General features: G+C 37.2%; 2 protein-coding genes across 9 annotated transcripts; both read right to left on the bottom strand.

Moving 5' to 3' along the window:
- Window positions 1–684: 684 nt before the first annotated feature.
- LOC125203575 (putative late blight resistance protein homolog R1B-16) lies at window positions 685–3513 on the bottom strand. 6 transcript variants are annotated; one of them, XR_007173400.1, is made up of 3 exons: window positions 3290–3513; window positions 1002–3054; window positions 685–929 (listed from the first exon to the last, which is right to left on the bottom strand). XR_007173400.1 is itself a non-coding variant. In XM_048101988.1 (3 exons), the coding sequence occupies exons 2-3, from the start codon at window positions 1664–1666 to the stop codon at window positions 899–901; spliced, it is 693 nt and encodes a 230-aa protein (XP_047957945.1). In that variant the 5' UTR covers window positions 1667–3054; window positions 3290–3513; the 3' UTR covers window positions 685–898. The 6 variants fall into 6 exon arrangements, 4 of the variants coding, with proteins under 4 accessions (XP_047957945.1, XP_047957937.1, XP_047957916.1 ...); XR_007173401.1 differs by having other exon boundaries at window positions 685–917; XM_048101988.1 differs by having other exon boundaries at window positions 685–926.
- Window positions 3514–4119: 606 nt separating this feature from the next.
- Window positions 4120–14088, bottom strand: LOC125221067 (TNF receptor-associated factor homolog 1a-like). 3 transcript variants are annotated; one of them, XM_048123198.1, is made up of 13 exons: window positions 13998–14088; window positions 13186–13401; window positions 11690–11801; window positions 11123–11211; window positions 10966–11034; window positions 10723–10852; window positions 10204–10362; window positions 9330–9678; window positions 7959–8071; window positions 7416–7566; window positions 6301–6770; window positions 6020–6221; window positions 4120–5705 (listed from the first exon to the last, which is right to left on the bottom strand). In XM_048123198.1, the coding sequence occupies exons 2-13, from the start codon at window positions 13364–13366 to the stop codon at window positions 4332–4334; spliced, it is 3399 nt and encodes a 1132-aa protein (XP_047979155.1). In that variant the 5' UTR covers window positions 13367–13401; window positions 13998–14088; the 3' UTR covers window positions 4120–4331. The 3 variants fall into 3 exon arrangements, with proteins under 3 accessions (XP_047979155.1, XP_047979170.1, XP_047979163.1); XM_048123213.1 differs by having other exon boundaries at window positions 6023–6221; XM_048123206.1 differs by having other exon boundaries at window positions 7416–7563.
- Between the last annotated feature and the right edge of the window lie 196 nt (window positions 14089–14284).

Raw genomic sequence — 14284 nt, 5'->3', positions numbered from 1 at the left:
AAACCTCCTAAAATCTCGTGTCGTTCCACAAGTGTGACATCTTTTATGGGACGAAGGGAGTACTATATTTCTTAAACTCATGCCAGGTCAAATTGTGCCAAATTATTAGAGACGGAAGGAGTATAAAGTGAGTGTAGTTTGTAATGTTCAATAATAGTAACATGAATAATATATTTCATTGAGCGTTTGATTTGTAAGATTGTATCTCGAGATTAAATAGGTAGCATGTTTAGTTCATGAGATTGAATTCCACAATTCAATCACAAAATAATCATGTGATATTTAATCATATTCAAACTTCCTTTAACTAAAATAATCTTAATCCTAGATTATAATATCTTGGTACTATTTTATCTAGGAAATTGAATACCACCTAATCATTTTCAAAATAAATACCCCTCCGTCCAAACTAAGATGACACATTTTACTTTTTATAGTTTGTCCCAACTAAAATGACACATTTTCATTTTTAGTAACTCTAAAACAGCAGCCAAGATACTAGAATTGACTAATTGAGTAGTAAAATAACACAACATAACATTTCTACGTAACATACAACTTCATACTCTCTTTTCAAGCACAAGATAAGAATAACATGATCGTTTCGAGCTCTAAACAGAAGAGTAATTAAGTAATCAAGAATTTAATCATGGGTAACTTAAAAAATGAAGTACATACCAGAGAAGCCCCAGAAATGATGTACTCCATTTCATAACGATGCTCAAAGTTGACATTCAAGATATTGTGGACAGCACTAACCATACAAGATCAAACAAGTGGAAATACAATTCACAAAATAACCTCAAAAACTACAAAATCAGCATGGAATTCCATCAAGAACAGCCCTGGTTAACAACTAACAAAGAGTCGAAGGTCTTGGGAAGTTCAGAAGTTGGTATCATGATTCATCAGCATTGCTGAAACCACACCTTGAAGTTGTAGAGATGAGATATGTATGTGAAAATGCAATCAATGAGTAAATCAATGAACTTGGCTTTTACCTTTTCGCAGTGTGATCACGTGAGATACGAAGTCTGAGATCGTAGTTGTCGTATTCAGATTGTTGCACCTCCTCAATCCTTCTTGCTGAGGCCAATGCAGAATCGCTGCAACCTACTAACTCGATTAATTGGAGTGTTGGGATTTCTCCAATGTCGCCAGGGATTTCCTTTAGATGCGGGCAGTCTTCTATAAATAGGTGGCGGAGTCTAGGGAAGTTGGTCTCATCGGCTATCCAACGCACAAGACGCAATTCTTCAAGACATAGAAACTGCAGTGAGCAAAATATATCTCCATCGCAACTCTCCCACTCGCTTCCAAACATGCATCTATTTATCTTGAGCACTTCCAGCTTATGTAGGGTCGTCAACTCTCCCGGCTTTATTGCACAATCATGTAGAAACAGTTTTCTGATATTACAAGGAAATATAACTCTGGAAAGACAACTACTGAAGACTCTTAATATTTTGAGTTTGTGAAGATGGCTATGATCTATTCCCATGGATGTTCCCATTATGTTACATCCCAACTTTCTAATATTTGGAATGCTTTTGAGGAAACCATTCCTGATTGCCGAGTCAGTTAGATACACGCGCCGAATCATTTGCAGCTTCAATAGAACACTATATTTCATGTCCTCATCTTTCAACGACTCTAACTCATTCATCTTGAGATTTCAAGTGATTCGGCAATTCATCTTCAATAGATCCTTTAATCTCATAGTCTTCAGGGAAAGGTTCCATGTATAAGAAACAAGGTTTTAAGTGATTCGGCAAGTGGTTATAACTTAAAGATAATATACTAGAGAACTGCTCATCTGATTGAGCAATTGCAGCTGTGACGCTGTTCCCAATTTTCTCCCAAGCATCCTTTGATTTTTCGATCTTAGATAGTAGCCCTCCAATCACATTGATGGCTAGAGGAAGCCCGCCGCAGTCTCTCGCAATCTTTTGACCTATCTCTTGGAACACAAGAGGGCAATCCTCTTCTCCAAACACAAGTTGGTGAAGTAGATTCCAACTTTCAGAATTGCTTAGCAACTGCACATGAATACATGATGCATCAGACTCGAAGAGTTGGCATATTTCCCCACACCTGATTCTCAAGTAGTGATCACAATCTGACTCCCCTCATTGTTGTCTGGAAAATAGATCCTTATCTCATCCCAGAATTTCGTGCTCCATACATCATCCAATACAAGCTCTGATACAAAATATGCTTTAACTCATTATCTTCCTTATTAACATGTTGGTCACATTCTTTTCCAATTATGCAACGAAGAAGGCTTAAGAGAATTGCCCGCATATTGTAATCTTGTGAAATTGTGGTCCAAGCACGAGCATCAAAGCGATCAACAATCAATAGATCTTCATAAAGCTTTCGAGCAAGTGTAGTCTTTCCTACTCCACCCATTCCAGCGATGGGAATGATCTTCAGCTTGCGCTCCATATTTGTAAGCCGATCCTTCAACTGCAGCAGATCTTCATCAATTCCCACCAAGTACTTGTTCAAGCTCGAGGAAGGTGCACCAGTACTCATTGAACTGATGGCCGACATCTCCTTTTCTTCCACCTCCACATGCTTCAAATATTCAAGATGTTGCGAGATAGAAGCACCACTGCGAGCTAGCATCGCCTTTCCCTCCACAAGCTTCACAACTTGTTCTTTCGCAGAATCAAGCCGTTGTGTTACTTTATGTAGATATGGCGTGACGAAAGTAAACCTCATCCCTTGAGGGGTGTAAAGCATTTGATGAAACATGCTTGATTCAATAATATCTTCTGCTTGATAAGCTGCATCTCTGATTTGCCTCTCCAAACTTCCTAGTTTTGTAAGTGAAGACTTTTCAAGAATTTCCTGCAGAAATCTGGCTTTTTCGAGTAAGGATTCGAGTCGTGGTTTGTTGTGACCAACATTCCAACGCAGTTCTTCAGGATTAAGAATTTGTTCTAGGATGGTGATAAGGGATTGAAGATTGTAAGCCATTTTTCTAATCCATCTCTTTACATTTCGCACTCAGCAAAGACTATCATAAGTAGAAGCTCTTACCCACCTCTGCAAAATGAGAGGCCGGAAATCACTGAGACTTTTTTGTAAAACCCTTAATCCATTATCTAAACAATCGAAAAGAGATATCATATGATTTTAATTATTACTACAATTCTACAAAAGACATGATTTTGGAAAAATGGGCAGATTTTTTTGTTCCTCACTCTCAAACTTAGAACAATAATTGGATACCATAAGTAAGTTTAGCAGCAAAATTAATGTAGTAGAGGAAGAATCTTACCTAGGATTCGAAATTGTAGAGACATTGAGAGAGATTTGAGGTGTTAGGCTGGCGGCGGTCGGACAACGGTGGGTCGAGAAACAGAGCTGTGAGAATGTGTGACGGGGAGACAGAGATGGACAACCGGTGATGGAAAGGAAAGCAAGCGGCGCGGCAGCGTGAAGGCTGGGGAGATGATTGGGATCGGCGGGGAGAGTGTAAAATGTGAGACTTCTTTCTCTTAATTTCTCTCTTAGTTTTTTTTTTCATGTTCATACTTAAGAGAGAGAAAAAGATAAAATATTGCAGCTGGGAATACATGGTAGTGGACCCACCGTTATATTTTATGTTGTAAGGAGTGAATTAGAAAAAATATTAGGAAAAGAATTCCTTTCATATTTAAATTAGTGTCAATGAATAATGAAATTCCTATTATTATTAATGTTTTAATTTTGGTACAAGTTGTAAATAACTTGATATATATGAGTAATAAATTGAGATAATTTTCATAAATGGAATGTCCATATTTTATGAGACATAAAAATATAAAATGAACATATTTTTGAGACGGACGGAGTATTATTGTTTTCAATATGTTGAGCTGTCGGCCGCCGGTTTACTATGGTGATAGCACCAGCGCATGCACGGAGTAAATATAAACTCATATAAAAATAATGGAATGTACTAAACTAAATAACTGATGAAACTTTTTGTACTAATATGAAACAAAGGTATTACATTTTGAATGAGTTGTGAATTTACCCCGGACATGGATACTTATTTGTTTTATATTACTACTGATTAAATACAAGTGAGATACCAAAACCAAAACTATACATATACAAGTGAGATACCAATACCAAAACCAAAACTCTATAGATAAATTGATGTTAGATAATCCATCCAATGCTAACTAAAGTAAACCAAATATATCGAACTTAAAATTTTTTCAAGAAAACTAAGAAACCATAATCACCTTTACAAAATGTTTAATAACAAACATCATCACTCCATATCCAGTCTCCATCCTTCTCGAGGCAAATCACTGCCATATATATAAAATTCAGAATCCATTTGATGGTCGAAACACTGCGTATCCATTGACATCAACAGTGAGGTTTTGATAGTCTGCCATGCTGTAAGGACGGCTGTCGTTCTCTGTGGCCTGGGCACTCAGGAAGGACAGATCAGGACCAGCCACTTGCCACTGGTTCGGAATGAAACCATCAATCTGCCCGTTATTCGCATATGGTTGAGAGCTAGCTTGAGGAATCATGTGGCCGAGGGTATCATGAGAAGCTCCTCCATAACTATGGTGTAATATGTTGTGCTGATAGCTTTGCATCCTCTCGAACCTACATGAGCTCGTTGACATGACAGGGTCACCGGGGAAACTAAAATGCCGGTTTAGGTAGTGAGATCCATTGCTGAAATTCTGATAAGCAGAACCCGAGACTGATAAATTTCCAACTCCATGCTCATCATCAAGCAAGTCATTGATGATGTCTAGGTGTGGAAACTCATCTGTCAATACATGGTTCTGACGACCTGTTGTGCAGGCTGAGATCCCAGATTGAAGATGGTCATGTGACCTGACACGTGATGAACTATATAAATCATGACTCTGCATACCATTAAGCTGCGAAGCATGATGTCCGGGATCAGGTTGCTTCCTGCTGTTTTCCCTCTGATAAGAGTCTACCCAGAGAGGTCCGTTCTGTAATCTATCGTGGTGACTCATCATTCCAAATGAAAAACTTGGCTTAGATTGATTTGTTTCCATCAAATCAGAGCTACTTGATGAGAACATGGGCGTAGATACAAGGGGAGGTGCATGTGAGTACGCAACGGATGCATTCACCACTGAACTTGCAGAATGATTCTGAGTAAAAGCAGGAAAGCTTCCAGTAGCAGCGCCACCCACAATTGCATTCCGATATGACTGTGGAAAATGGTTTTGAGTTTTAGGAACAGCAGGTTCAAGCCCCAGGCGACCAGCAGCACTTACTGAACGAGCCAATACAGGTGCTGTCGGGACCACAGAAACAGCAGCGACAGAACCAGGAGTTAGAGGGGCACTCAAGGGTCTTGATATAACCGGCATCGATGTCAGTGAGGTCTTATCAGCTTTAATCATCATGGGCTGTATTGGAGGTTTTTCACTCTCAAGCACTTGATGACTGGTTAGATTTTCAGTGAGCTTCGGTGTTGCAATCTTCTGCGTATCTGAAACCAACATGACTGATCTGTCAGCTTGGTTCAGCCTGTTCGAAGAAGATTTCTTGCCTTCCACATTAACCTTCGAGTCCATTTCTGTAGGAGCAATAAGTGGTATGCTTTTCGAAGGGCTCCTGCATAGAGAAGCTTCCTTATCCTCAGATGTATCGACATCCACACTTCTGGTGACAAACTTCCTAGACGAGTCAGATTCTTCATCCTATGACAAAAATGCAGAAATTTAGTTTGTTACAAGTAGGGTGAAAGTGACAGATTGATCCCTAGACAATTGAGGCTTATTAGAAGTTAAAGAAAGACAGTCAAAAGGATGCACAACTGGTGCAATCAAGAAAAATGCACTATCGTCTAGTCAGAAACCACCTAGATAAATTGATAGGAATAGATAAATAATCCCAAAGCCATGGGATTGGCATAATAACCAATAGCATGGCGGCAACAAGATCTGTTCATATATAACTATCAGCTTCACACATTTCCATCAATATATCAAAAAATCGAAATGAAAAGAAATACCATCTTGGGCATTTGATGCTCAGCCCCAATTGCCACCCTATCAGAATGATGAGCCACCTGAGAAAGAGGTTTAACAGCCTTGGAACTTTGAGATCGATTAACTTTAATCACTGCATCTAACACCACTTTAGATGGATGAGACACTTCTTCTTTAACCGAACCAGCTTGGTTAGACTTTAATTTGCTTTGGTGGTTCCTCCCCCTAAAACGTTGAAGCAAGAAGTTGTCACATTTTCCATAAACTAGGAGTAAATCAGAGTACGTGTAAGGTTATTGATTACCTGCTGGGAGATTTTATATTTTTCTGGTTATGAGAATTTCCTCTCTGTGGGATACTTATGACAACAGAAGGAACTGAGTCAGATGAACAAGTGGATGAGCTATCATCCACGGCAGATGAACTTCTTCCTTCTGTTCCATTTTGCACACTTGAAAGTCCACTAATCCCACTGCTACTGGCTTCTGTTGGAGGATGCATTTCAGAAGTATCGGTGTCCCAATTGCCAGGACTCACATCTCTGTCTTCTAAATCTGGTGGTAATATTTCAGGAATACATTCCTCAGAATCAGAAATATCCGAAACATCTTCCACAGCATCGGATTTTTCAAGTAACGACTGGGAGTCGGCAGGTAATGAGTCTTTTCTCTTGACAATGTCAATATCTTGCTCAATTTTGTCTTGTATAATACTGAGAGACTTGTCGTCCTTTCCCTTGTCTTTACTTTTACGATTATTTCGTTTCTGCTTGGCCTGAAATTTTAGTTGTGGACGGCATTATTAAACTTTCTCATGATTCCAGGCTTTCTGAAACAAAAGAGATATGGCAAATAGAAAAGGGATATAAAGCGAGAGGAGGGAAAAAGAATATAAGAATTTAGAGGGCAGACATAGTAATAACAACATCTTCCGTGAAATCTAGAGAAGCAGGTATCAATGGAAGTGATGCAAAAACTTTGTTGAGAAGATCGCTCTTATCTACTTAATGTATACCAGAAATCATACATTCTCTTTAATGGCAGTATCAACAAGTTATCACTCTTACATGCAGGTTTCAAAATCAATGAAGCTTCATTTTGAATTTTAGGAAGCATATGTTCTCGAAAGATGTAAATTAAGCGCGAAAGAGATACACATGCAACATGCACTCACACCAAGCAAACAGGTGAGGAGTGTGATGAAGGTAGCTTTTCGAACAAAGTAAACACTTATCACAGACAGCGAACAGAATGAATTTACACGGTGCCACAGGGGAATCATATTTGAGAATAATAGATTACCATGACTAACTTCTTAGCTGTATGTCGAATTACTTCAACCATAGAAGTCTAAAACAGTATCATCCAATGACAGGAACTACTAAAGACTGCAAGGTAAGAAAGATAACTGAAATAAAACCTGTTTCTTTTTAGACTTCTTTTCCTTATCCACTGCTGCACGCTTTGCTCTGTGCTCAATCTCAGCAAGCCAAGCTGCCTCCTCTTCCCGTATGAGCTCTTCTTGCATCTTCAGAGAAACAGCCTCCAGGTATGCAACTTCAATTTTACTGCTAGAGCAGCAAAAAAAAGCTAAGAATCGATACAATATGATAATGTTGAAAAAATTGAACACATGTAACATGCATAAACATTAGATATAAACACCATACATTATACATATATGTGTGTGTGTCTGAACAATGCAAGAGAGAAGGTTATTACGTGCAAAATATAGAAGATCTTTTGAGAAGGTTATACTGCTAGTGGTTATTACGTGCAAAACATACACAACATGACCAGAAATTTTGAGAATGGACACATTATCAACTATAGTGTATATTTCATAGAAGATCTGCAAGAACAACAAAAGCAGAATACCAAAGACAATGTTAATAATAGGCTACTTCTCTACATTCTTGACAGCCCACCTCATGATCAGCCATTAACATTTAATTTGGCTTACCTGAATACATGGGCTAACATGAATATCTCAATAGTCCGGCGACCCAGTTCAGTAAGTCTCCTTTCATCACGTTCAATTGATTCTCTGTTAAACTCTTCCCCCAAAGTCCCATCCTGTAAACATGATTGTCAAAACTAATTTGTGCATAATGTATAATTAGTCGGATGCAGTAAAATCCTAAAGCAAATTGAAGAAGAAATAGTATGCATTAATGCATACAGAAAAAAGCTGGATGCATGGAGGACTCTCAATAAGAGGTAATTTAGTTGTGAATAAGTGTCTGCAGTGCGCAGTCAAGGCTTCAACTATGCTTCCATGATAAACACCAAGATTCTCACATAGGCAATACTTATCAAGTCATAATAACTAGGATCACCAAGTAGAGCATAATAAACATTATACTTTACTGCAACACGTAATACCATAAGTGTTGTCTTGCTCTCTCTCTTACAGCGAGACATACTCTCTCAATCTATGGAAACCAAAATTTAAACTCTTGGTTCTTCTCCTTCCATCCGATCTTTCATCACTGATTTCCTTTTGATAGTCCCTCAATACCACTGCCAACAAGCTCAAGCGATGCAGATACAACTCCTTGATGTTTTTAGTTGGAGCTTCATCAGACCAGCCTTCTGATTTGACACCCTTTGATGTGTCAAATAATTGCCATATTTCTCAACTACCAATAAACACAACGAAGAATAGGAAAAGAAAAAAAAGGAATGGTTTGATATACCAAATGGGGGGTTGTTAAAATATCCCAAAAGAAGCAATTTATTATGTTCCTTCTTTTTCCCAAGTTCTTACTATCTCGTCCTGAAATTGCAATTGTTGGAGGCTCTTCAATCTATGGCTCTAATAATTCCAGGCCACAATCCATTTTATTGCTTCAATTTTTCTTTTTATGTTTATGTGAGGCTTGGTGTTTATGATTACAATTTGGGTTGTTCTTGGGGATGGCAGTGCCGCCTGCACCAATATGGAAGGAGGCGAGAACAAGATAAAAGAAGGGGTTAAATTTAGAGAGGGAGCTTTTTCGAAAATAACTTTAAGAATTTTACATCAAAATGAGGTCATTTTGTATATTTTGCATGTTGATAATCCATGTGATTCAATATATGTTGGCCATGTATTTCCATGCCAAAGCTCGCATGCCACAAATGATTTCAGGTGCTGGAGACTGAACTTCGGGTCAAATTTGTTCAACACATTAAAGGTTGGGTAGTTAAAGTAAGTGTTTAGAGATGTTGGGACATTTTCGCTAAAAGAACTAAAACATTACATAACTGATACTTACCCCCATAAATATGTGACATGGTCGGGTCTGTATAAAATGATGAGCAATAAAATTCACAAAATCATGATCCTCACCTTTGTACGATTTTGGGGGCCCTTCTCTTCCTTCGGAGGCAAAGGTTCTACAGCAGCCCTCTCAAGCAGTGGTAGCACATCATCCACCAACACAAACATATCTTTTTCTATTCGAACAATAGGAACAGGTACTTCATCTGCATCCACATACTTACCCTTGTTCTCTTTCCCCTTATACTGGCCCTCGAGCACTTTCAGACCACTGTACAATGAGTCCATAACAAGGGTAGATGTGACTTCCTTTTCTACAAAGAACTGCTTTACGATGACTTTCAATATTGTCTCAGTTTTTTCTCGGGACATGCGGCGCCTGCAATTTTGGTCCATACCGATCCAGAAAGAGAAGAAGCTGAAAATTCATTACAAGTACATAACTGATATTAGAATGTTATTAATTAATAAAACAAAAGGAACTTCGTCATACAGTTAATGAATCATGCATGCAAAACTCAATCTAAATGTCAAATCAACAAGAGCTTAAAGAAGTCAATTCTAAAGCTCTTCAAAACTAGCTGTATTTCAGAACTATTGGAAAGCAGCTGTGCCTGATGATAAGCAACTGCAAAATAACCTGCCCAATGTCGATCAAGATATGGATGAGCAATATCCACAAAGCTTTTTACCAAACACCCATGCTGTTATACTTGGCTTTTCATACCATAGACTAACAATAAATGAGTTAGTACTTACGTAACATATATAAGCAAAGTCAAATGATAGTCAATATGAGACCTCTAGGACACAAGTTCAACAACCACCCTACAAGATCATACAAAACTGAAACAATACAATGCTCCATTATCAGAAAACGTATAGATGCCATGCGTTTGCTAATTATAAGAAAAAATGAAGTTGGACATTGTACGCACTATACCTGGACCATCTAGCTTTCTCTTCAATTAGCTTTCCGAGTTTCCCTCGACGCTCTTCCACAAAACGCCGGCAAATTTGTTCTACATTTGTCAAATATACGCGTACAAGTTCTCTCCTGTACTGATGATCAAGACAACGAAACGGTCGTTCTGCCCTCTCCCTGAAACCAATGTAATATTCAGGTTTTATTGAAAAAATTATGGGTATTAACTGAGCAAAGGATGAACTTTTTCTTTATTTGAGTGCCAGAAGAATTCTTACTTAATTGTCATCTGCACTCAGAACAATTAGATGAAGTTACTCACTATTTCTAACAATCACAACCAAATGTGCTGCAGTGGTTCTAATTTCTCAGATAAAACCCAAAGAACATAGCAAGGCAATCTAAATACATGTCAATACAAAAACCATATCATCTGAAAGATGCCATTTTTTGTCAACTTTATTAATTTAGCATTTACATGCCTAAATCACACACACACACACACACTAAAAAAAGGAAAATAAGCTAAGGGGGTACCTTATAACTTGCACTTGAGCTTTAATTATCAAAGTATCAGCATCAACAAATCCATCCACTACCTTTGATAGCTCCATAAATTTCTTCCATCCCCAGTCATGCTCCTTTTTCCAGAAACGATGTAATGTATCTTCAGGTTTACAGAAGCATGTCAAAATAGGTAGCTCATGGACTGGGGCAAACTCTAGTTAAAAGAAGATAATGGAAACCAATATCATAATGTAAGAATAATTGATCACCTACCAGAGTATTTCGACTTTTTAGGATCTTTGTTCACCACGGCAATAGTGAACTGCGCAAAATGGCTCCAACCTTTCACACAGTCAAAACAAACTTAATAGTAATTACTTCAAGTTACAGACACCAGAAAGAATCACGGTTACATGGACAGTCATCATACCTGGAAGAAGCTTGTCATGATTGGCAACACATAGAAACAAAGAGAGGTGATTGCAGACATCACAACCGTGAGGATAAATTAAAATGTACCTACAAAACAAACCAATAGATGAGTTACGGTTGGATGAACAAAATAAATGAAATATCAGGTGGTGGATAGATCATTATCATTGACTTAAACGGGAAATGGATGCAACCTTCAATCGTTACATGGGAATCTGATCATTTATGTATCCATTTGTGTGCCCAATCTTTGAAGATTTAACGATTAATGGAGTTGAAGAATGTAGATATTCATCCTCACAAACATATGTTATTATGTCTTAGAAACTAAACTCTCATTTTGACCAAAGAAAAACAACCAGCAAACAGTATCTCAATAGTCAAGCTTTAATAAATTCTACAAGTACATGAGCATGGGAAACCTCACCTTGTGATCATTGCATTAGCCCGTTCCAGAATCTAAAAATTATGTCTCATAATTATGCAGCATTATAACAGAGCTGCAATATTTTTAAAATGTTTACCAATAGAAAATGCAAAAAACAAGTCTGAAATTAGATCTTACCATTTGTAGCCTCCAATCTCAAACGCATTGCTCCGAAGTTCCCTTTTGTTAATTTGTGAAAACTTTTCGATTTTCCATGTATGCTTTCCATATAAGTCTGATGGTTTAGGACCTGAAACATTTAACTGACCAAATGAACAATGACTAATGATAATAAAACTGTAATGTTCAGTTGTTCACCAATATTAAGATGAAAATGTGAATTAAATAAGCATCAGAGTATGAAACTTTTACATTCTGAATGTGATCTTATGAACAAATTTCTACATATATGGCTGAATTCAGCTTTTCAATGATAGAATATAAATCCATATAGTATTATTAATAATCATAGGTTTCAAGTTATCCAGCAGGAGCTAATAGCAATTAGCAAATCAACCTTAACAAGGCACTAAAAAGTTATTCATCATATCAATGATGATATTGGTTTGAATTGTTAATACACTTAATAAAACTCATAAACCATCCGCATTAGTTCCATCAGAGATAAAACTTGAGACTTAAACTGATATGGTGTGAAAAGCAAATGCACCAAAAGCATTCGATAAAATATTGGCATACGAAACATAACACGCCATAGGCATATAATAAAGTATTAAACGGAATGGAATTTATGCAGATGCTTGATAAGACTTACTAGATGCAGTGGCTGTGGATTGATAATTATGGAATAAAAGTATAGAAACTGAAACTGATAAACGAAAGGGATGAATCCATAACCAAGAACGGAACGAGTCCTATCGTCACAAAACTTGCCGGAGACTACTATTTGATCCCTTCGATACTTCTCTCTAATTGTTTGATAAGTTATATAGAGAACTATATAAGACTCCTAAGCGTACTTGACAAAGTAAATCAAATCTACTAAACTGACACAGATACATACGAAGGGAAAGAAAGATAAACATAAAAATATCCACAAGATAAGGATGGAAAAATCACATCCAACATCCCCTAGCTAATGCAAATACGATCGGTATCATAAACACTCATGAACACATTACAATTCACTTTGACATACTGTTGACAAAGTAGAAGCCAGCTTAATTTCCAGTTAAGAGGAACCAATGCAGTGCTGAATGCATTTATCAAAATACCATCTCAGATTAGACCAAGTGTCAATTTCACAAGAAACAATCAAACAGCTTTATCAATAACATTTAACGGTCTGGTGCAATAGACAATCACTAATTATATGAGCATCACCACTTAGTATCCACATGTGATTTTTCTTTTCTTTCTACATTTCAGTTTTTCTTTCACTTTAATTTTCTTCATTTGCTCATGGGTGGGTTGAATGTCTTACCCAATAGCTGACTTTCATCAAACAGTGACTACTAAGATGCAGAATACGTAGATGTAACAAATTAACGAATTTCAAAATTTTCATAGATGATCACCACTCTTTTTTGAAGGATCCAGAAACTACTTCAGAAACGTATCAGGAGATTGCAGACAACACCTGTTAAGATATCATCAAAATATAAATAGCACACCTCCATCATTGCCGTCATCGCTATCCCAATAAGGAGGCGAAGTTGATGGAGTTCCATTCTCAACCTGGCCCGAAGACCTCCATTCTATCAATGCTTCTTCAGACTGACATCTCTGCTGCTCGCTCAAATCTCCTTCAAGCGACCTCCCAGCACCAGACTCATCAGTTACAGACACACTCATATTCTCCGGTCGCCAACTCTCACCCCCCTTTCAATCTGACCAGAGAAAAGGCAAAACAGCATGAGTTATGCACCTATATGCAGATAAGATAATGTACTATATACAGTTCCAAAATCACATATACAATAGCTAACCAGAAAACAAAACGGAGTGATCCATAAATTACATTCATGCATCGAAATGCATCTATGCTCCGTCGGAATCACAATTCGGATTCATAGCTTCAGCAAACTACATTTCATCAAGTTCTCGACTCCAAATTCATATTAGAAAAAGAAAAATACAAGTAAACCCTACTTTCCCACAGCCCCAGACTGATTTTTGATATAAATTAAGAACTCAAAGTATAACTGCCATCCCTCAGAATAAACACGCATCTAAAGACCCAAACTCTTTCTACACAATCAATAAAAGTCAATTTATTACTGAAACTGTAGACCGAAATCACATACAAACCACATAAAATGAATGTCTATATCACAAAACACCGAATTCATCAACCAACAAACAATTAAAAAAAATCAAAATTGAAGGCGCAAAATGAAATTCAGCAGTATCATAAATCAATCAAAAAATAAAGAGAAATAAGAAGGGTGTAATTCAGATCGAAAGGTAGAAGTGAAGCACATACCGAAAAAAGAAGCAGCTTGACGCAGAGAGATTTAGAAGTAGCAGAAGACGAGCAGAGGCGGAGAACATAAATTTACCTATATATATTGCCATAAATACCTTTCATTTTATTTTTCCCTATTCAGAGTAAGGAATTTACAAAATTATTTTTAAAGTTAATTCAATAGTCCTACTTTGATTTTCTTCTTTTTATTTTTATTTCATTTATTAATTCATGTGATGCACAACACATTATATTTGATTTAAAAAATTATTCCCTCTATTCCATAGAAATAGATCATATTTTAT

This window comes from Salvia hispanica, chromosome 1 (assembly GCF_023119035.1).
Source record: "Salvia hispanica cultivar TCC Black 2014 chromosome 1, UniMelb_Shisp_WGS_1.0, whole genome shotgun sequence".
Taxonomy (NCBI): Eukaryota; Viridiplantae; Streptophyta; class Magnoliopsida; order Lamiales; family Lamiaceae; genus Salvia; species Salvia hispanica.
Note: the sequence above shows the minus strand (reverse complement) of the source record. Positions and strands in the feature narration are given on the sequence as shown.

Bases quoted from the DNA above. Each gene is read 5' to 3' on its own strand.
- LOC125203575 (XM_048101959.1), bottom strand. From the start codon at position 2,985: ATGGCTTACAATCTTCAATCCCTTATCACCATCCTAGAACAAATTCTT.
- LOC125221067 (XM_048123198.1), bottom strand. From the start codon at position 13,366: ATGAGTGTGTCTGTAACTGATGAGTCTGGTGCTGGGAGGTCGCTTGAA. The intron at 11,802-13,185 runs GTGTGCTATTTA...TAAATGTTTCAG, and splicing joins CGATGACGGCAATGATGGAG to GTCCTAAACCATCAGACTTA. The intron at 11,035-11,122 runs GTATGATGACTG...ACTGTGTGAAAG, and splicing joins TCATGACAAGCTTCTTCCAG to GTTGGAGCCATTTTGCGCAG.